Source organism: Aulonocara sp. 'chitande type north' Nkhata Bay, linkage group LG18 (genome assembly GCF_057382095.1).
Source record: "Aulonocara sp. 'chitande type north' Nkhata Bay isolate Kocher_YH1m ecotype deep benthic linkage group LG18, A_spYH_male_GT1.1, whole genome shotgun sequence".
Classification (NCBI taxonomy): Eukaryota; Metazoa; Chordata; class Actinopteri; order Cichliformes; family Cichlidae; genus Aulonocara; species Aulonocara sp. 'chitande type north' Nkhata Bay.
This window is the reverse complement of record NC_141361.1, coordinates 5,775,838-5,798,863: the sequence shown is the minus strand read 5'-3', so window position 1 is coordinate 5,798,863 and position 23,026 is coordinate 5,775,838. Positions and strand designations below refer to the sequence as shown.

Here is a 23,026-nt window from a genome sequence, read left to right as displayed (position 1 = left end):
GTGATGTTTCTGTGTAATGTATGTATTGTCAGAGGTTAAGATGGCGCCGCCATTGCGTGCAATAGGTCGGCAGCCTTAACATGAAATTTCCTACTCGTGGGACTAATAAAGGTATCTTATCTTAAACTGTAGCAAGTGTGAGTGGAACTGATGAGCAGAATCAACAGGCAAGGAGATTAACAAATCCAAGGAATTTAACTGTTGGGAACCAGTTTGTGACTCCCATCCCTAATGATGACAGATTTCATTTATAGAAAGTAAAACACAAGCAAAGTGAAATCAATCAAAAAGGATGAAAAGTATAAAAAAAATACAGATTTTTTGTTCAAAGGCCAAACGTTTTAGTGAGTCTGGATGTGTGGGGGCAGTTTTATACAACTCAGTAACTTATACTTATCAAAATCCTAAAATATTCAGAAGCTTTGTACAATTCAGATTTTAAAAGATAGCTCAGTTTAAGACCGTAGAAAACCAATATCTCATGTCTGTGGCGTTTGAAAACTAAAGTCAACTGAATACAAATTTTGTGGGAAGATGATGAAGTGTTGTAATGATTACCACAAACACTACTGATGTTATACATTGTGGATGTAGTGAAGAAAAAGACGAAGAGGGCTGGCATAACTAAAGAGGATGCTAGAAACTGTGTGATATATTGGAAGATGAGTCACTCTGGCGACCCCTAAAGGGAGCAGTTGAAAGAAAAAAATGATTTAAATCATTTTATTTTTCTTACTATGTTGTTGTTGTAATTTTGCTCCCAAGAGCTGACATACTGGTTTAATGATGCTGAAATGTTTCCTGCAGTTTCCATCAGTGTTTCTGTCAAACACTCTCAGATTTTAATAATATAATGTCAAAACTCTAAAACGAATTTCACCCAAATCTGTAAAACTAAAACAAATAAAAAGAAATTGAGCAGATTAAAAAATGAAGCAAAGGAAGAAAAATTCCTTCATTAACTTAGCTGATTAACCACAGTCAGTAAATTTATTTACATAGCACTTTTCACAGACATGTAATCACAAAGTACTGTACAACAAAATTGATAAACTATATATTAAAAAAATAAAAATTACAGTAGAAAATTAAAATAGAGGTAAAACAAAACCAGTTACCAGTACTGTGCAAATGTATTGAGCACCCCTCTTTTCTTTACATTTTACTTTCAAGGAGCCAGAGTTGTAATTTTTGACAGTTGGACAGGTAATCCATTTCTAGGTCACAGCAGCAAGTATAGCAGCAGGTATAAGCAGAGACACCCAGAGTTTAATTTTTCCAGCCACCTCCTCTAGTTTTTCCTAAGGGACACCAATGAGTTCCCAAACCAGCTGAAAGATATAATCTCTCCATTGTTTCTCCTGGGGCCACATCCTGCAGTGCCCAGAACACTTCACACTGGACACTTTCTGGTTATATGCAAAAACCACCTTAAACATCTCCTTTTGATATTTGGGGAGTAGGAGCTCTACTCCGAGACAGAAAAACACGTGAAACGGTCCATTCAGAGTCAATGTCCCTAGCTCATCAGAATGCAGTTAAAGCTCTCAGAGTTGAAGATCTTGTGAACTGGAACCTCTACCAGATGCTTTCAGCACATCTACAGTATGGGTATGCAAGGTCGTTCTGGCATCCTTCCCCACCACTTCCTCCAACTCACCACTAGCTAATGATCAACTGACAACTCATAACCTGACAGTTCAGAACATACAGCTGCAGACCTGACTATATGATTACAAAATTGATCAGCAATCTATGGCTCAGGTGCGATGTGCACTCATAGACACACTTGTTTGAAGATGGTGTTGATTATGAATAAAGTAGGACTATCACAGAAGCCCGACAAAGCACTGCTTGGATTTAGACTGGACAGGCTATTCCCTTCAATCACACCCCTGCAGGTTTTACTTCACTTCTTATGTTGAGTGTTGGGGACCCTAAGTAGCCCAGGTACATGCTGAATAGTTCTCGGATAGTATTCGGCATGTAAGCACAGACATCAGCCAGGAAACGTTCGCCAACCCAAAGATGCAGGGGAAAAACTGTTTTGTTCTCTGGTCACCACGTCACAATTTATTTTTTAAAAAAAGTACAATAAAAAAAGGTTCCAATGCGTCATAATAATAAGCCAAATAAAAATTTTGAGAGTTCTGTACACGTCTCAACCTGAATATGAGGTCACATTTTCCCTTAGTTGTTGCAGTGATTTGGTTTGTCACCAGTGTGGGCTCTATCATCGGCACACTGCCATGTCTGACAGCTCTCACTCATTTGTGATCTTTAACTAGTATGAATTCCCATGTGTCGTTTCAGGTTTGCCATCTGACTAAATCTTTTCCCACAGATCGCACAAGAATGTGGCTTCTCACCTGTGTGGATTCTTACATGAGTTTCCAGTGTTGATTTCTGACTGAATCTTTTACCACAGGTGCTACACGAATGCGGCCTCTCACCTGTATGAATTCTGATGTGAGTTTTCAAGTGTATCATACGACTGAATCTTTTCCCGCAGGTGCTACAAGAATGCGGCTTGTCACCTGTGTGATTTTGCACGTGAGTTTTCAAAGTTATCATGTGACTGAATCTCTTCCCACAGGTGTTGCAAGAATGTGGCTTCTCGCCCGTGTGAATTCTCATGTGTGTTTTCAAGTTTGCCATCTGACTAAATCCTTTTCCACAGATGCTACATGAATGTGGCTTTTCACCTGTGTGTGTTCTCAGATGTTTAGTCAGGTTGGATTTACACTGAAAGGTTTTTCCACAAGTGTCACATTTTACAGACTTTCTACTTGTATCAGTTTTACACTGGCTGTCTAAAGCCTGAGAGTCATTTACTCTGCTAATATGACTTCTGTCTATTTGATGTCTCAACAGATCTGCACATCTAGTCGATCCTGAGTCCACATACTTGCTTTCTTCCTCGTCTCTGCTCTCTGGTTCAGGACAGTTGTGAGAAAGGAGCTGGTCACTGTTTGGTTCACTTTCCTCATAAGTAGAAGTCACCATAAAGGTATCAGTCTCCTCTTTCAGTATAAGGTGCTCTCCCTCTTGACTGGTGTAGAGTTCCTCTGGTTCCTCTTTAATCTCTGGATGCCCTGGGTCTTTCTGATCAAGACTGGAGTTCCTCTCCGGGATGCAGACCTGCTGGAGGAGACCCTCCTCTTCCTTACATTCATGTTGTTGTGGGATTGCTGAAGGAACAAAAGGACACAAGAAAAAAAGCTTCCTAATGTTATGACAGGAAAACACTAAAAACAGCATGGTATGTCATTCAAAATATTAAACCTGACCTGTTTGCTTCAAAAGTCAATCCTATTAATTCCAGTTTGCATAAGTCAGTTTTTGTTTCCAGTTTAGAAGTCAACTGCATGTGATCTTAATGTTCTGGATCTTCAGTCCTGGCTTCAACAACTTGAAAAAGAAAATGCTCAGCAAGTTGATAAAGTAGAATACTTGGAAAACTAAAGCTGACTGAGTTCCCCCTTTTGTTTTCTTTGTCTTCGTCCGCTGCCATAAAGAAGCTGCCTTCATGTCATCCATGAACTCACCATCATAACATTGACCTGCTGAGGTGCATTCTGTTATTTTCTTTAGTCAGTTATTACTTTTTAGTGGATCGTTCAATGTGATTTCTAAAATTATATTATATATGGGTTCGTATACAAAGTGTAAACCTGCACGTTGAAAGGAGCGATTTCAGATGGTTCGAGGATGCCTCGTGGGCACCTCCCTTTGCAGGTGTTCTGGTCATGCCCAGAAACCTGCTGGAGACATAAAAATTACTCATCTAGCCCGGGAATGCCAGGCTAGATGATCCAGTTCCACAGGATCCCTCAGTTGGAGAGGAATGTCTGGAAAAGTGTGCTTAGCTTACTGACCCAACTTCGGATAAGTGGATGGATGGAAGAATAGTACTCATCTGTTATGTAGAAAACATAACAAGCAATGGGAAAACAACATAAATTGAATTGCTTGTTTGCTGTATCCCACATTGTAGATGAGTTACCAAACATTTGAATAACACAAAGTCAGTGTTCATTTCACAGAAACAGAATTCAACCTGTCTTGTTCTTACATCTTTCTCTGTCTCTGAATAAACATTCTCACCCTGCAAAATAAAGCAGTGATGCATTTAACTAGCAAATACACCGTGTAACATGTAAACTTAAGAAAATCAGATATAATGACAGCCCTAAAAAGCAAATATGTCAGGCTCATAGCCTGGGTTTATGCCCCAGTACAGTCCTGCATATAACTAAACAGGAGTAATGTTTAACCACATTAAGATGTGTGGACCTGTGAAAAAAGTAGGCTTGCTTGTTAGCACTTATAACATTAGACACACTTGACTAACTAGTCTGACATTTGGGGTATTTTAAATTATTTTATAGTGTGTTATAATGATCTCTACCAACCTGATCTATGTACTATCTAAAAGCCTGCAGGTCCCGTGTTGGGAAATGAGCTACATTTGTTGTATTTTTAGTTGTAATGAATGTTTTTTGTTTGCAAGCCCTTTTTGTGTATGTTTGGACAAACTGTGTAATTTCTCTCTATAGTTTCATCATTAATGTCCATTTTGTATCTGAGGAAGTTGGTCTTTGGATCAAAGATTTTATTTTTTTGGCTCTTTCTGTGTGAAATACTACCTTTGAATATTTCAAATTTCTGCTCCATGTTAGCTTTTTACTTATTCAAACATGTTTTGTTTCTCAAACCAGACTACATATATTTTCATTAAGTTCATCAGTGTTCATTAAGTGTGCCTATGCCAAAAGGCACACTTCTTATTTGTTTTATCGCTGCTTTGTAAAAAGCTATCATTTTATTTATTTGTCTTGTGACCTTTTGTTTTCTGTTTGCTTGTCTTATTCGTTCTGTGTTAGTTGTGCATAGTATGTATTGTTTTCTTATCATTTGGTGCATGAATTTTTGTTTTGACCCCTTCAACAAAGAGATGCTACAGCTCAAGAGGTTTATCAACATATAATGAATCTGATTGAGGTGTGGAGCTGTGTGATGTCATGTCGTGTAATGAGACTTATGACTATGACTCAAACTAAATGACTAATATTAAGGAAAGAGGTGCGATATATGGTCATCTCCATAGAAGCTTCCAAAATATTATTTATATTTATATTATTTATTATTATTATTTATTACTTTGTAATTTTCCACAGTTTATGTGTACAGGAAGTAAGTATGCAGCCAGTCTGAACCAGTTTGCTCATTGTAGCTCTTTTCATTCAGTCTCAAGGTCGGTCTTTCTTTATCAGGCAGGCTCACTCAATAACTGTCTCTCAGAGTGCAGTTCTTCGTTATCCAGCCTGCACAAAATGCTTTGTGTGTCTGTTCATGCTGGTCCTTCTGCAGCTTTAATGAAAGACTCAAAGACATTGGAAGTGGGCTTTTTCCCCCAGATTTCCTCCACACAGCTGAATCATTTTAGTCTGAGCTAAAGCTGCTGCAAAAGCTTACAGCAAAATTCATAATCATGATTATTTTTGGTCACATAAACCTATTGCAGTTTCACTTATTTAACAGGGTAAATTTTGAAAATAAAACTTACATTTAAGTCGAATCGATTTGTTTGTTTAAAAGAGACGAGAGTGATGGGAGACACAGGGTCGTCTTGCAGGGAGTTTGGCCCTGATTAGGCGGTGATTTTAATCACTAAACACATCTCAAAGGATGAAGATGGGTGGTGAGGAGCAGATGACTCCTGCTTCAGGGCACACAGGGTAAGGGACAGAGAGATCAAGCTGTCAGCCAGCTGTGGCACAAGTTTTGTCTCACATTTTAACCTCAAAAGTGACTTTCTCTGCGCCTTACTCAGTGTTTAATGCTAAAAGTTTACGTGTGTGTGTGTGTGTGTATATATAACTCTATTAGCCTAAAACTGAGCTCTGATCAGGGTCCTACATGATCATCGCAGTTATACATACCTGTCATGTGTAACTTTGTCTCGGGTTTCCGGCTGATATCCAGCAGTCTGCGCTGACGGCTGATCTCCTCCTCATACTGGACCATCGTTTTTTCAGCCTCAGAGGAGATGTCTTCAGCTGTAGCAGTTAGTCTCTCCCTGATAAAGTCTCTCAAATGCTGAACTGAAGACATTGTTGCTTCAGTAACTGAAATATTTGTCAAACCAAAATCTTCCAGCTAACTGCAGACATATATGTATCACACCTGAAGATAACATCCATCAGAGCCCTTGAGTACTAAAGCTGTGTCCCAATTCAGGGGCTGGATCCTTCTCCGAGGCTGCTTTAATTGAGATCGTCTAGCCTACGACGCGCTGCTCCTGTTGCTTAGCAACCCTGACAGTAGCAGCTGAGAGCCTTTTTTACAGCATTGCTTGACAGATGTGCAAATGTCAATTGTATCTCATTTATTTAATTTTTACAGGAGATGTGACGTGCCTTACATTAAGAGAGGACAACACCCAGGTGCAGTAATTTTAACACTAGGAAACAACAGTTAGGTATGTAGATAAAAGCAGAGTCATTTAAATCTAACTGTATTTAGTTAATAAAGGGATTCTCCTTTCTTTGCTTTATTTTAAACCTGCTCAGGTTAATTTTATTTGTTTTATTTTTAACAGATTCGGGTGAAATTATTTTTGTCCAGAAGCTCTGACTGTTATGTGTGTGCAGGAGCCAAATGCAGATTCTCAGACGAGTGAGTCAAAAGAAAATACTTTTAATTTTATAGGTGGAAGTTCAGCCTCTCTGGGTACTCCGGCATTCCTCCCACAGTCAAAACATACAATTAGTGGGGTTAGGTTAATTGGTGATTCCAAAATAACCATTCACATTCACACAAATGGGTATCTCTCTCTCATGGAACTCATGGTGGGTTCACGCCCTCAGCCCACGCCTTCCTGGATTGGGAACACCTGGGCCTCATCAGACCAGCGGGTATTTAAGAGGGAGAAGGTCTGCTGTTTGACGCTGGATTGTTGTGAAGACTCTCATTAGTACAAGTCTAGCTTAAGTTTCCTGTGCTGACATGTCAGACGTTAAAGTGTGTTTCTGTGTCTCTTCCCCTAACCCGTCCCCGTGTGGAGTGTGGAGAGAGGTCGGTGTGGACGTGTGTGTGATTTCCCTTTTTCCCTGGAACCCCGCCCCTCACGTCTTGTAAATAGCACAATTTCCGCACTGCCTGTAAATACACTTGGTGAAGAAATTGTAAATAAAACTTTCTCTGTTAAATCACAACCCCGGAGTCCTGCGTGTGGATCCTCAGAGCAACCCGTGACAGTCCAGCAAGAACACCACAAAAATTCAGAAGAAAAGCAACAAACAAAATCCCGACTGAAAAACAGACAAGGTCACAAAGAACAAAGGATAACTGAAATTATGTATACTAATACATGTTGTGCTTTTCATACTAATTTATACACATTAGAGCTAATCAGGGGAATAGGGAACGACTGAACACACAGGTGAGACTCATCAGAATTAATGACGCAGGAAGTAAAACTAAATACAAAGCATAAGAGACAAATGACCATCAAATAAAAGGGGAAGTCAATAACTAACACTTAGACAAGACCCTGACACACTGAAACGTCACATAAAAGAACATGGGGGGGAAAGTTGGGAAAAATAACATAAGCAACTTTTTGCAAACTGCTTCTGAGCAACACAAACTGACCTGCATAACTTATTTTTCTTCACTTGGGCACACTGGATGCTGGTAGTTATTCCACTTGCTTTCGATAGTTAAATCTTACTATAATAAACTTTTACTCGTCTATGAAAGGGCCCTAAAGTATGTTAAAGGAACCACCTTCAGAATAAGAAACCTCTAACTGCAAGGCAAAAACTGTAGCAGCTGAACATCCCTATGCTATCAGACCAGGGCCCTGTGCTTCGTACGTCGCTTACTACATCCAAGATCAAATGAAACATCCAAGACCAAATCATCGCGCTAACTCTGAGCTCGCTATTCCGGTTCTCCAAACACACCTGTTGTTGACGATTAGTATAGCTGGATGAAGTAATGTGAGATCACTGGGTGGCCCAACAGGGGCTACGCATCGATAGTAGAAACACTGATCGGCAACCCTTTGATTGGTCGGCGAAAAATGTCGAAGGAGCGCGCTCGGTATTTTTCGGCAGCAGAGCAAGAACTCTTGAGTGAGGGATTTCAGGAGTTTCAGAGTTTAATTAAAACGCAAGGGAACACTGCAAAGGCTGCAAAAGCAAGGAGAGAGGGCTGGCAGGAAGTTGCTGACAAATCAAACTCGTAAGTAATCCAATAATAACAATAATAATGGAGTGGATTTATATAGCGCTTTTCAAGGCACCCAAAGCGCTTTACAATGCCACTATTCATTCACTCTCACATTCACACACTGGTGGAGGCAGCTACAGTTGTAGCCACAGATGCCCTGGGGCAGACTGACAGAAGCCAGGCTGCCATATTGCGCCATCGGCCCCTCTGGCCAACACCAGTAGGCGGTAGGGTAGATTTATCATATCACACCATATTATATTACATTATATTATCTTATAATATGTTATATTATATCCCCTTTCACATTAGAGCCACAACAGGACCCACTAGAACATGGGAACAAGTAAAAGTGAAATATAAGAATATTCTACAGAATGGTAATATTTATCACTTATATTGCTTGTCGTCTCTTGGAAAGAGACCCTGGAATAATCTGTTTGTTCATAACAGCAACCAAGAAAAGGGCAGAGCAAAAAAAAAAAAAAGACAGGTGGTGGTCCTGCACCCCCTCGTCAACAAGTTGGTTAAGTGAATAATACCCTCACGGGAATATCGATATCTCTCTATGAGCACACTGTCGCGCTGAGCTAAAGGATCCTGTCTGTCCCGCAATATACGCTGAATTCTGAGGACTCTCCTTATCAATCTTGCACCTTCCGCAATGGGTTGCTCGCGTAAACGGACAGGATATGACTGCGACAGACTTCCCAAATCCACCTTCGCTTTTATAGCCGTGGTCTCTCATCTTGATTACACGAAGTAATTTACAATTACTACTCTGAAATATGAATTACATCTGTAATAATCACATACATGTAATAGGATGTTAATAGTACATTTCCCTTTTTTAGGAAATGACCTGTATGTATCTGTGTGAAATCAATAAAAGGATCAAGTGCTGCATTATCTTTGGTTACAGTGATGTTATTTATTTATGGTGAAACAGTGGTGGAATATCGCTGTTGCTTTCGTATGAATGACGCGGGCATACCTGCGTGGCCGCGATCTAATCCTGTTTACATAAAGTAAACCTGCTCCCCAGCAGGTTTACGCTTACGGCTCTGTTGCTATGACAGCAAGTCCTGGATGGGCTTCGGGGAACCGAACGATCCAGGATCACGCGAAATCGTCAACAATCTCATCCAGCTAACTCACTTAGCGCGGTACGAAGCACAGGCCCCTGAAGATGCTTTTAGCTACCTACAATCAGGCACTTGACCTGCCACAAGGACAGAAAGAAAAACAAACAGAGACAGGACTTACTTCATACAGGAGACTTCAAAAACAGAGACGGGATAAGACAGGACATGAAAGGAAACTAAGATCATCTGATTATCATAGAAAAGAAAACTCACTATAATACTCAAAGGACTTAAGAGTTCTCTTAAATCCAAAAGAAAAAAAAAAAATCACGAGCCACCAAAAATCTTAAGACTCTGGGCCAAACACACTGAACTATGACAGTGAGATGAGCAGTCAGAGACTAATTATTCTTAATCTTTATCCTTTGTCTCCCCATATTCTCCTCCTCTACCTCCACTCCTTCATTTTCTTTGTAAAAGAGGAAGACAGGGAGAAGCCGCTCTCTTCCCCCCCCCACACACACACACACTCTCCCACCTCTGACTCTCCATCATTAGTTACGACCACAGGCGGACCTCTGCAAGAATGTGAAAATAAAAGGTTTTGTTTTGCACTGCATACATTAACATTAAATTCAAAGCTGATTTCAGAAAACACAGTGCATTCTGTAATCATTATGTCAACATTATGTGCAAACAGAAATTTACTTTTACTGCTCAGCCTTGTAAAAGGTGTAACTGTCGCGAACATTTAGAAAGCTTCATATGTTTATGAGGTATTATGTAATATTTACAGAATCCGTTTTACTTTGTGATGCAGTATTTGAAAAGAATTCCTGGAATCCGAAGCCTTTTCTTACATGTCTGTGTGCGCATTAATTTCTCATTTCATTTATACGATGATGTGTTCAGGTTTGAGGACCTCCTGCGGCTTTTTGGAGACTTTCATTGATTTTAATATAACACTGGGTATGGACCTAATAACAGAGTTAAATTCTGTATAATGTAAAAACCAAAGAATAGACCCCAAATTCCAAAGGAAAACACACCCAAACTAACACCAGTCTGATGTCAAGATCCTGGAATGAAGACTGAGGAAAAGACTTTGTTCAAAAATTTATTTATTAGAAAACCCTTCAGCTGGTTCCCACATTAAACAATGAACATAATGACTAATCTCCTCGTCAAGTGTGATCACAGAAACCTTGTTCTGATAACACCCCATTTGCTTTTTGATTTAGAAAATAAAACTGTGATAATGGAAAGCCCATGAAGTGAAGGAGAAACAATAACATACAAAAGCATTAATATACATGTTAAATAAAATTTTTGATTTACATTTAGATTTAAGATTTACATTTGGAAAAATATATATGTTTAAAATGAAAATCATAAAATTATTATGAGCAGTGATAGCCTCCACGACTAAAGAGACACGGGAAGTTTCCCTTTGAAAAACTAGCAAAACTAACTAATAAAATAATCAAGGAAATATAAAATACCTACAACAAAAATAATACCAACCCATGAACAGACAAATCTAGAAGTGTACTAGAAGCAACACTAACAACACTCAATGGGGAGGGCTCCACACAGGAGGCGTCTCTCCTGCCTCTTTAGCTCTGATGGTGTAAGTAAAACATCCACTTCATTGAATGTCATTAGAATTTTTTTCTATTCGTTTTAAAATTTTCCAGTTGGCTCACGCGTGCCCTTCTTCTTGGATCTAAGAAAGCTGATTGATGATGTACACTGGAAAACGATACACGGGGAACCACTAAGGGGGTGTGGGGAGGCAATACGCGAGGGAGGTGAAATGCACCCACAGGGCGTCTCTCCTGACTAGGTAATAAAACATCCACTTCAGTGACTGTCAGTGAGATGTTTGTCCGTTCCTCTCTCAGAATGTCCTGTAGTTTATCTCTGACCTCTGACACAGCTGCTGTCACATCCTCAAAGTAGCTCAGAGGACGGATATTGATGCTGGATGAGTCTGTAGACTCACTGAGTGCTGACAGTGAGGGGTAGTTGTGTAGAAACTGGATGTGATCCTCTGTGTGTGAGAGCTGCTTCAGCTCAGCATCTTTCCTCTTCAGCTCAGTGATCTCCTGCTCCAGCTTCTCCTGAAGCTCTTTGACTCGACTCACTTCAGTTTCCTGCTGGGATCTGATCTGCTGCTTCACATCAGAGCTTCTTTTCTGGATGAGATGGATCAGCTCAGTGAAGATCTTCTCACTGTGCTCCACTGTTTGATCAGCAGACTGATTGATGGCCTCCACCTCCTGTTGAAGCAGCTTCACATCTTTCTCTCTGTCCTGGATTCTCTGCTGGATGTTTTGTCGACTCACCTCCAGCTCTCTCTGCCTCTCAGTCCTTTCTGCTGCAGCTAAGACTGTGTCGTGGCCTTTATGTTCATCCACAGAGCAGAGATAACAGATACTCTGCTGATCAGTACGGCAGAACATCTTCATCACTTCATCATGACGAGAGCAGATGTTCTCCTGGAGCTTCTTGGAGGGCTCCACCAGCTTGTGTTTCTTTAATGGAGCCACATCATAATGAGGCTGAAGGTGTTTCTCACAGTAAGATGCCAGACAGAATAAACAGGACTTGAAGGCTTTTATTTTTCTTCCAGTGCAGACATCACAGGCCACATCTTCAGGTCCAGCATAGCAGTGATCAGCAGGAGCAGCTTGGAGTCCAGTCTTCTTCAGCTCCTCCACTAAAACTGCTAACATGGTGTTTTTCACCAGGACAGGCCTCGCTGTGAAAGTCTGTCTGCACTGAGGGCAGCTGTAGATTTTCTTCTTTTCCTCTTCATCCCAGAAGCTTTACAGTTCATGCAGTAGCTGTGTCCACAGGGAAGAGCCACCGGATCCTTCAGTAGATCCAAACAGATCGAACAAGAGAAGGTTTCTCGGTCCAGCTGAACTCCTTTCTGCGCCATTTCTCCTCTCAGTGTCAGTGACTGTGTAAGTTTCACTTCCTTATTATAGAAACTGGTCTGATCTGAACAACAAGTGTTGCTGCTGTGAATGGGACCTGCCAGCTCTAACACATGTTGGTTACACCCATCTTCATAATGTAGATCTAAAGGGGAGGGAACGCAGAAAGATATGGACAGACAGGAGGTGCTGAGCTAGAGAGCAGGAAGAAGAGGAAGGGTTTTCATGCTGTGATTCATTCCAGAAAGCAGGAAGAGGCTCTGTGTTTAATTGTTTTCTGTTCAAACCTTTAACTAAATAATATAAATGTCAATAACTGGATGCCTCTCTATTCTTTTTGTTAATCTGCTAAATGAATAGTTTGTTTCTTTTAACAATTCAAATAGCAGAAATGAACAGCTGACAGCTTGTCAGACTCAGACTGTAAACCATAGAGACAGTTTATATATACATTTAGTCAGGGCAGTGCAGAGATGTTTAAAGGGGCGGGTGCTCACAGTTAAAAAGGGCACATAGAAGCAGGCTGAAGAACAACAACCCACATTCATCAAGAATCTAATATGGAATCACATCACACTACATCACTGTCATCAGGTGGGCACAATGCAAAGCAAACGTAGCCCATTTTTTACCTGATGGGGTACAATGTTGCTGTTTGGGGGGTTGCTTCTGCTCTTGCTGCTGATAGTGCTGGAGGGCAGGGCTGTGTTGATCTGAGACTGTAGAGATTAAACAGTCCACAGGAGAGAGGGTAGCTGATTAAACAAGTGTTATGAGATAATAATAAAACGCAAAGATTGGTCACCGCGCTTGGAACCATAAGGCAACAAAACTGTGGGAAATAAACTAAGCTCTGCCTGTGAATCACTCTTTGCCTCTCTTCTTCCTTCCATCTCCTCATCTCATCTATCACATTCCACTTGCTGTCCATCTGAGAACGAGGCACAGTTTGCTATTGAATTCATCTATTATTTAATTATACATTTTAACAACTCTTGCACCTAATCCATAATAAAGCAATGATAGAAAAATGTTATAGAACCAAAACTTTGTGTTTATTATGTCTGTGAAGGTTCTCAGTCATCCAGGTCATCGTAGTCAAATCAGCTTGCAAAGAAAAGCGTCTGGACTTGTTTAAGTTGCTTGAAGACTTTTCACCTCTCATCACCTCTCATCCGAGAAGCTTCTTCAGTTCTTAGATCAAATGGTGGGGAGTCCCAGATTTAAACCTAGTGGGAGTATCCCCCCACAGAGGGACAAAAGGACCCCCTGATGATCCTCTAATCGCCTGAGCCAAGGTATGAAAGCCAAGGTGGCTTGCCTGTTCCATTTGCCCATTAGTTTGAGATGGAAACCAGATGGTAAGCTGACTTGAGCCCCTAGTTCCTTGCAAAACTCTCTCCAAACCCAGAACGTGAACACATGCTGTGTAAGAATCTGGCTGGTGTTCAGAGCTGATGGGAGCTTAGGCAGAGCAATGAAATGCACAGCTTTGGAGAACCGATCGATGATGGTCAGAATAACTGTTACCTGAGGATGGTGGGAGACCAGTGATGAAGTCCAGTGCGATATGAGACCAGGGGCATCTAGGAACGGGCGAAGGAGGCCAGCAGGAGGTGAAACCTAAACTGGAAAAAACTAACACAACACAGAACTGAAACCTAAAATGGAGATGCAGGGAGACGACACAGAATGATGCAGGAAAAAACACAGATGAACCGGCGAGGAGCACACGAGGACACATAGTATAAATACACACAGGGGGAGACATGGAATGGCAAAGACACAGCTGAACCTAATTGACTACACGAGACAGGGGAAATGTGAACAGAACACACTAACATAAGACATGGACCTTCACAATAAAACAGGAAATGCACAGAGACATGATACAGACACTAAATAGAGGGGAACACAGAAACCAAACTCTAAGAACTAACTAAGGCTACATTCACACTGCAGGCGAAAGCGCATTAAATCCGATTTTTTTGACCCTATGCGACCCTATATCCGATCATGCTATGACAGTGTGAACGGCACAAATCCAATATTTTCAAATCTGATCTGGGTCACTTTCACATGTGGTACTGAATACTGAATCTGAATATGCAAATTAGGGGAAATTTACATCAAATTAAATGAGTAATGGCTGATTTGATGACCAAAATCAATGATGGTACTTAGAAACACATGACATTACACATTACATTTTCATGCAGTTAGAAGTTTGAACCTGCAGCTTTATTAAATGAACACCTGGTATCCAACAAGAGTTTAGTTTAAACTTTAGGAACAAAAAAGTAAGAATCAACAGAATTAAACAAAGAACCAACAGCACAGGAAAGTTTAATCTTCATGAAAAACACATGCAGTGACTTCAACGTCCACAATAACACAATGTGTTTGGGCTTATGTGTGTCAGTTTCCAGCTTTAATCTTATGTAACAAGACCTCTTTATAGGTCAATAGAGGAATGAAGTCATTGTTGAACTACAGCTTGTGTGTGTGTCACCTCCACAACCTACAACAATAAAATATGATCTTTGAGTAGTGATATGGGAGTAAAATATACCATACTGATGTGAATAGGAGGTCATCTTTTCCCTCGGCTGTTAGGGTACCTGGGTCGTTGACCCAGTGTTTTGTGTTTGTGGTTTTTTGAGTCTTGTTTAATCATTATTCTGTTCTCTGTGTATCTTATGTTTCCTAGTTATCAGAATCAGAATACTTTATTAATCCTGAAGGATTAATAAAGTATTCTGATTTACTTTATTAAATCTTGAATTTATTCAGTATTTGTTGTTTAGGTTGTCTTGGTTAGTATTTGGTCCCGTTCATGTCTTTGTCTCATGTCTTCTCTCGTCCCTTGCTCTCTGTCCTTTTTGCTCTGCTGCAAACAGAAGCAGAGAAAACTGGAGCTTCTGGTCTTGGCCAGATCTCTTTTGAAAAAGACATTTTAAAGTCAATGAGACTTTTTACCAGATAAATAAATAAAGAATATAAAAGTCTTCTACTTTATGATGGAAATGTTCTTCCTGGCTCAAAATGACATCATTTATCTGAATCTGTAGAAGAAGAAACAATCTCGGAAAGTCACTTTACTCTGTGTCTCACTGGATGTTCAAAGTTTTTAACAAAAGAGAAAACGGAACGGTTCGCAGCCGAGTGTGAAGCAGCGGGAATGAGGATCAGCACCTCCAAATCTGAGGCCATGGTTCTCAGCCGGAAAAGGGTGGAGTGCCCTCTCCGGGTCAGGGATGAGTTCCTGCCCCAAGTGGAGGAGTTCAAGTATCTCGGGGTCTTGTTCGCGAGTGATGGGAGAAGGGAGCCGGAGATCGACAGACGGATTGGGGCTGCAGCTGCTGTAATGCGGACGCTGCACCGGTCCGTCGTGGTGAAGAGGGAGCTGAGTGTAAAAGCAAAGCTCTCAATTTACCGGTCGATCTACGTCCCTAACCTCACCTATGGCCACGAGCTGTGGGTAGTGACCGAAAGAACGAGATCGCGGATACAAGCGGCGGAAATGAGCTTCCTCCGAAGGGTGGCTGGCCTCTCCCTTAGAGATAGGGTGAGAAGTTCGGCCATCCGGGAGGGGCTCAGAGTAGAGCAGCTGCTGCTCCACATCGAAAGGAGCCAGCTGAGGTGGTTCGGGCATCTGACAAGGATGCCCCCTGGGCGCCTCCTGGGTGAGGTGTTCCAGGCATGTCCCACCGGGAGGAGGCCCCGGGGAAGACCCAGGACACGCTGGAGAGATTATATCTCTCGGCTGGCCTGGGAACGCCTTGGTATTCCCCCGGATAAGCTGGAGGAGGTGGCTGGGGAGAGGGAGGTCTGGGCCTCTTTGCTTAGGCTGCTGCCCCCGCGACCCGGCCTCGGATAAGCGGTTGAAGATGGATGGATGGATGGATGGAGAAAAAGAGAAGCATTCTTTGATTTTAGTCTGTTAGCCCACAAGCTGAGTCCTGCATGAGTCAGTGTTATTTCACTGACACCATCACAGTTTTACACACCTGTTCTGTATGACTTTGTCTCAGGTTTGCGGTGATATCCAGCACTCTGAGCTGATGGCAGATCTGGTCAGTCCACAGTAGCTTCAACCACTAAATTATCTCTAACGCATCACCAAACCAAAGTCTTCCTGCTAAGAGTACATCAAAGGTGAAAAGCGAGCCTAGAATGTCATCATTTCTGCTCTCCTCTTTCTTCTTCTTCTACTTCTGGACCGCACACATCTGTCGCTGCCCTACTCAGGTCGATCTAATGAAAATCAGCCAGAAATAATAATCAGAAATCCAAATGTAGAATTTATAGTTCCCCATTGATGCAATTTGGTTATTAAATTTAAGAAGCAGTCTGTAATGCTCACCCCAGCATAGTTGAAGCAGATCATCAAAGCATGCTGAACACTTTCTACCATTCCACATGTGCATTTTCTATCCAGGTACTCAACAGCACCAAACCATAATTGTGAATCCATGGCTTTGATCTGGTGAAAATCACCCTACCCCTACTGTTCATCTTTACACACAACAGATGGTGTTTCTGTATCTTAATATATGACTGAATGAAAAGTAATGACAACCGTTATTTTCAATCTTCCATTGCTTCTACCTGTTGTTTCTCTGTATTATTGTCGGATCTTTACCTTCAAATAAAGTGCCTTCAATATAAACTGCCTTGAGGTAACTTGTTGTAATTTGGTGTTTTATTAAGAAAATTGAACTATTGTGGCAGAAAAGTTGGATGCAAACCAAGACTAAAAGTCCTCAGGCAGGAGTCATAGCTGGGCTTTAGCATCTGGGTCACCCACTTTACCCAGGGAGCTAAACCAGCATCTCCAACAGGTGATTTGTTTGTCTGGCAGTTTCAGGCTGGGAAAGCTTGTTAAACTTTAACAAAACATTATTTGGCACCAACGTGAATGATTTGGGTCATGTTTATCACGTCTGAGTCAGGGAGCAAAGGTCACCTCCTTTATGCAGGATTTCACCTTATGCCAACAGGGGAAAAAAATCACGAGTTCTTAAACAAGCTGTAGGTCATGTTACTACACACATTTCAATATGTAAGCATTTCATCATGTTTTAGAGTCTCAGAGTTATTTCAGCCTCATCTTCACATATTTTCACAAATATTCACATTATCTCCGAGATCCAGTTGTGAAATTTTTTCCCTCAGTGTAACCGATTGCAACACAACAAATGACTGACCAGTGATTAGTGTTTTACAGTGATTACGACAGACAGCCTGTTTCTGCCACTGCTGCCAAGCATTTGCTCTTTTCAGCTTGTTCAATTGTGGAGGTTTTTACATTCTTTACCTTACAATATAAAGCACCTTGAGGCAACTGTTGTTTTTTGGCACTATATAAATATAAATGAATTGAACTGGTAGCAACTTTATGAATGAGAAAATGAAAACAAGTGTCAGTCAGCTGGTTCATGTCCAGCAGGTGGGGAGGAATCAGTGAGTCTGTTACTCCAGTTACTTACTCAGAGGTAAAGTTAAAGAAAACGAGTTTCCTTCATCGCACTAAACCTGCCCACTAAACATGACCCTGAATGAACCCATATGTAAAGGACTGTAGGTTTTAAGCAGGCTCAGGTAATGGCAACACAATAGATGAGGAAAGTGGGGGAACTCTGACGACATCTAGTGGACATCTTGAAGATGACGGGTCTGAACAGAGAGCAATGCAGGTCTGTGGAGAAGATTGCAGCACACTGTGAAATATGAACTATGAATAATATCTACATCTGTAATGATGTAATCAAAATAGGCTCCATGTAGTTTAAGTTCTGTTACTGTACTTATGAAGCAAACTGCACACACAGAGTTGGCAAACATTGAGTTTACTTGCATTTAGGCAAAATGATATAAACACTTATCATGAGCCAATATAGCACATTTAACTGCTTTTATTTAGCAGGGATTACACAATACACAAAATTAGTCACAAAAAATTTAATCAAATCTTGCAACATGTTGCTAAGAAGAACCAGGACAACCAGGTCAAAGCCATACTGAAGTATAACCTTCATTAACATAAATCACAAAGAAAACATATTTAAATAAAAATTGTATACTTGTCTTGAACTTTTTTAAATCTTTAGTCCTGTGTATCAAAACTTATTTATTGGCTGATAAAAAGGAATCACATCATGGTTGTTACAAGGAACAAGTGATGAAAAACTCATTTTCATGTTTGTTTTCTTCTATACTGAAGAAGAAATACAAGTTTCTGTGGTAAATATTAAAAGAGCATCCATGTTCAATAAATATTTGTGTCACCTTTAAAGACCAATAAAAAAATATCAAGCTTAGAGAAACATAAAGTCAGGGCTGGAACAAACAACATAGAGTGCCCTTCACTGCTGTGGACAGGAAATGTACCGTGACTTGGAGCATGAGGTCATTTTCTACCTCGGGTGCTGCAGTGATTTGGTTTGTCACTCAGGTGGATCCTTAGATGAAAATTCAGCCCTGATTTCCAACTGAATCTTTCCCCACAGGAGCTACAAATATATGGTTTCTCACCTGTGTGGATCCTTCTGTGACTTTTCATAGTCGACAAGTCTCTAAACTCTTTCCTACAGACGTTGCAAGAATACGCTTTCTCACCGGTGTGGATTCTCAAATGAGTTTCTAGTCCTGATTTCTTACCAAATCTTTTCCCACATGTGCTACAGAAATACGGCTTCTCGCCTGTGTGGATTCTCACGTGACTTTCAAATCCGGATTTCTTATTAAATCTTTTCCCACAGGTGATGCAAAAATATGGCTTCTCGCCTGTGTGGATCCTTACGTGAGTTTCCAATCCTGATTTCCAAATGAATCTTTTCCCACAGGTGCTACAAGAATGTGGCTTCTCACTTGTGTGAACTCTCATGTGTCTCGTCAGGTTGGATTTACACTGAAAAGTTTTTCCACAAGTGTCACAGCTTACAGATTTTTTACTTGTATCAGTTTCACTCCGAGACTTATCTGTTCGGTTTTTGTGACGTCTCCTTTTCTTCAGCTCCGCATTTCTAGTTGATCCCGAGTCCACATGCTGGTTTTCTTCCTGTTCCTCAAGCTCTGGTTCAGGAAAGTTAAGAGCAAGGAGCTGGTCATCGTTTGGTTCTGATTCACTGAGGTCACTTTCCTCAAAACTAGAAGTCACCATAAAACTATTGATCTCCTGCTTCAGTACAATCTCCTCCAGCTCCTGACTGGTGCAGAGTTCCTCCTGTTCCTCTTTAATCTGTGGAGGATCTGGGTCCTCCTGGTCCAGACTTGAGTTCCTCTCCTGCTGATTGGCGACAAACTCCTCCTCCTTACAGGCAGTTTGCTGGTGGAGGTCTAAACGAACAATAAAAAAAATGTAATTATAGAAAAACACTTCTGAGAAGATAAAGTTTTAGTTAAAGTCTGTAATGAGGGCATGTTGCTCACATTTGCAGGTGAAATTAAAAGTGTGTAAAAATGAAGTTATTTGTGCACTCTGATGCAAATGAGAACTTGAGTTCTGACATTTTTCAGCAACATTAAGAGTAAAAAAAACCTTTCAAACAAAAAAGAACTCACTTATTACTGACTGACTGATGATCTATTTTGGAGTTGATCTCGAAACTGATCTACATCTTGATATTTTTCAAAATAATCTTCACTATTGGGGGTGGCTGTAGCTCAGGCGGTAGAGCAGATCATCTACTGATCGGTTCGATTCCCGGCTTCACCTAGTCTGCATTTCAAATATCCTTGGGCAAGATACTAACTCCAAGTTGCCTCAAGTTGCTCTTTGATCTGTGGAATGTGTGTCTGAATGTTGGTAGAAAGCACTAAGAAAAATGTGCTTGTGCGAATGGGAGTGAGTGGGTGAATGCACAAGTTTTGTAAAGCGCTTTGAGTGCTCAAGATTGAGTAGAAAAGCGCTATATAAGAACCAGTCCATTTAAAACTCCCTGTCATGTTTTCACGAATACACATTAAATAGATCTGACTGATACAAACTGTAGGTTTAATATTAATGTTAACACTTCAGAAAAGCGATTACAGTTTTACCGCTGGTCTGTAAATCTTTCTCAGGTTTCCAGATGTTACGCAGCTGTCTGAGCCGCTCTTCCCCGCTCCAGACGACGATGCCTTCATCCTCGTGTTTCACTACAAGCTGTTCTCCCTCTTGACTGATGCAGAGTTCCTCCTGTTCCTCTTTGATCTGTGGGGGATCTGTGTCCTCCTGGTCCAGATTGAAGTTCCTCTCCTGCTTCCAGACCTGCTGGCCAGCCAGATCTTCCTCCTCCTTACACTTCATGTTGATGTGGGACTTGAGGAACAAAGTAAAAAGAAAAAGATTAGACAGGTAAAGGTGCAGCCTCAGTCAGCAGGGCTGTACACTGTGAGCATGTTGCTCACATATGTGAGAGAGGTTTGTACAAATGTTTCAGAAGCACCATGTGACTCCCTCTCTTTGTTGGAAAGTCTTATTAATTCACTTTATAACTATTACTTTGAAGATCAATTTCTACCATCACAAAAATATTATGACCTCTTTAAAAACAAACAACGGCAACTACATGACTTAAATTCCATGTTTAGATGAAGGTAATGGTCAATGCCTTTTGACAGGGGAAAAACCTCCACACAGAAGAATCTTACTTGGCTGAATCATAAATTATTCACCATGATTAAAACTGCAGATGAGCAATAATCTGCATTTTATTTTAGCCAAAGAGGAATGTTTCTGTTTGTCTGTGATCTGACTTTTTCTGCTGGCTCCAAATTTCATTTTATCCTGTGTAAGTTTGTTTCTCTTCCTGTTAACTAGCAAAGTCAAAATCACCTTGATTCATTTAACTTTAATTCAATTATAAATGTAATCATTTTATTGAACAATTCATTTCATTTCAATGAAAAACAATTACTTAAAAGAAAGAGATTAAGTTGGAGAGAGACATGTGGCCATCTTTTAGTGAGTTAGACCCTGATTAAGGGGTATTTTTAAAAGTAAAGCCCATCTCTCAAAGTCCCTGCCGGCCTGCCTCCACCTCGGGAAGTCTGTGGGTGCAGACGGAGGTGAGGAGCACCACAGGCGGCAGAGAACTGTCTGTAGCCCCGGAGTGAGGCGTCGTGAACCGAAGCAGACAGCGAACTGTGGCACAGTGCAGAAAACCGAAGCTTTCCCTCCCTGTTTGGTTTTGATGTGTCTCATGAAAGTCTATTGTTAAAAGTTGACCTTTAAAAAAAACGGACGCACTTGTTTGATTAGCTGCTCTCTGATTTTAGCCTGTTAGCTTACAGACTGAGCTCAGATCGTTCCTGTGTTAGTTCATTGAGAACATCACAGTTTTACATACCTGCTGCGTGACTTCATCTCGGGTCTCCGGCTGATATACAGCAGTCTGAGCCAGTGGCGGATCTCATCATCCTGGACGACTGTTTTTAATGTTTTTAACCACGGAGATTTCTTCTGCATCATCAGTCTCTCATTGTTAAACTCTCCCAGAAACTGAAGACAGTTGTGCCATTTCCGCGCTTCTTCTTCTTCTATTGAGTAGACGGCAGACTACACATGTCCAAGGGTAATACTGTCCTCCTCAGGCCATTGGCATCAAGTCAAAGCCTTAAAGTCTGGTACTTTGCGCATGGTCATTTTTTACGAACAGCAGAATCACAAGACAAAGCGTGCCAATGTTTATACTTTTCACTGTGACTGCCAAATAGATGAAAAAGTAGATGTTAAAAAACAACTTATAGTTTTGTCATTGGGCTGGTAGAAAGCTATGAGTTTCTGTCCCTTTGTCTGACCTTAGAGACTTATTTTAAAAGGAAACATTACAATCCTTTAAAGCAAGTATTTTCACCTCTGTTCCCCCCTCTGTACTTAGCTTTTTTGTTGTCATGTCAGTAATTGTCCAGTTGATGGCTCCCTTGGATCACAAGCCTGTCTCATGAGTCCAAGTGAATATATTCTTAATAAACAGCTTTGAAGAATTTGTGACCAACTTTGTTTAATTCGGAACATCATCATCATGAGTCAAACTCACTCTTGGATCTACAAAATATTTAACAAAAACAAACATCACTGAATCATAAGGTATTTGCTCCAACTCTTAGTCCAGAAACACATGAGTGAACTAGATCAGCTGCTCCTCCAGTTCAGCTGTGGATTTATATCATTATTTATATTTGTAAAGTGGATATGCAGTTTTTCAGTACTAATATAAGCATTTTATATCATTGCTTTATTGACAGATGTTTGGTGTTCAAGGTCAGGCATCAGTTTGAAAAAAACAAACAAACACACTGAGTTGAACTTGAACTTCCTACTGACAAAAACTAAAATTGGTGCAAAAATAACCAGAAACATATAAGAAGCATCCTGGAGGTGCTGCAGACAAGATAGGACCAATAACATGTCAACAGGAAATCCTTTTTACTAATTTGTTTATTTCTTTTTAGATTTTTACTCTCCATTTTAAGCCATGATGTTTGCTGATACTGTGTTCCTACTGTTTGTTCTCATTAATAGTTCTGTTTTTAACATTCTGTGCTGAAGCTGGAGGAAATGTTTCTACAGTGTCAGATGATACAGCTCCAAACTAAATAAGTGACTAACTAACGATGCTTTAATACACTTTACTATAAATTATGATATAGTGCACTTTCTTAAAATTTCTTATTGCTCTGTAATTAATTGTTTTCTTTATAAATGTACAAATGAGAATAAAATCTGTGTGATAAAGGAAGGTCTGTAGACTTCTCTGTTAAGATCAG

The 23,026-nt window shown here is 40.6% G+C and overlaps 2 protein-coding genes across 2 annotated transcripts; both read right to left on the bottom strand.

Annotated features, from left to right (window-relative positions):
- Positions 1 to 843: 843 nt before the first annotated feature.
- On the bottom strand, positions 844 to 6,224 carry LOC147307823 (uncharacterized). The gene is made up of 2 exons (XM_086273116.1): positions 5,946 to 6,224; positions 844 to 3,191 (listed from the first exon to the last, which is right to left on the bottom strand). The coding sequence occupies exons 1-2, from the start codon at positions 6,115 to 6,117 to the stop codon at positions 2,281 to 2,283; spliced, it is 1,083 nt and encodes a 360-aa protein (XP_086129242.1). The 5' UTR covers positions 6,118 to 6,224; the 3' UTR covers positions 844 to 2,280.
- Positions 6,225 to 18,574: 12,350 nt separating this feature from the next.
- LOC147307822 (uncharacterized) lies at positions 18,575 to 20,564 on the bottom strand. The gene is made up of 2 exons (XM_086271977.1): positions 20,315 to 20,564; positions 18,575 to 19,654 (listed from the first exon to the last, which is right to left on the bottom strand). The coding sequence occupies exons 1-2, from the start codon at positions 20,562 to 20,564 to the stop codon at positions 18,684 to 18,686; spliced, it is 1,221 nt and encodes a 406-aa protein (XP_086128103.1). The 3' UTR covers positions 18,575 to 18,683.
- Between the last annotated feature and the right edge of the window lie 2,462 nt (positions 20,565 to 23,026).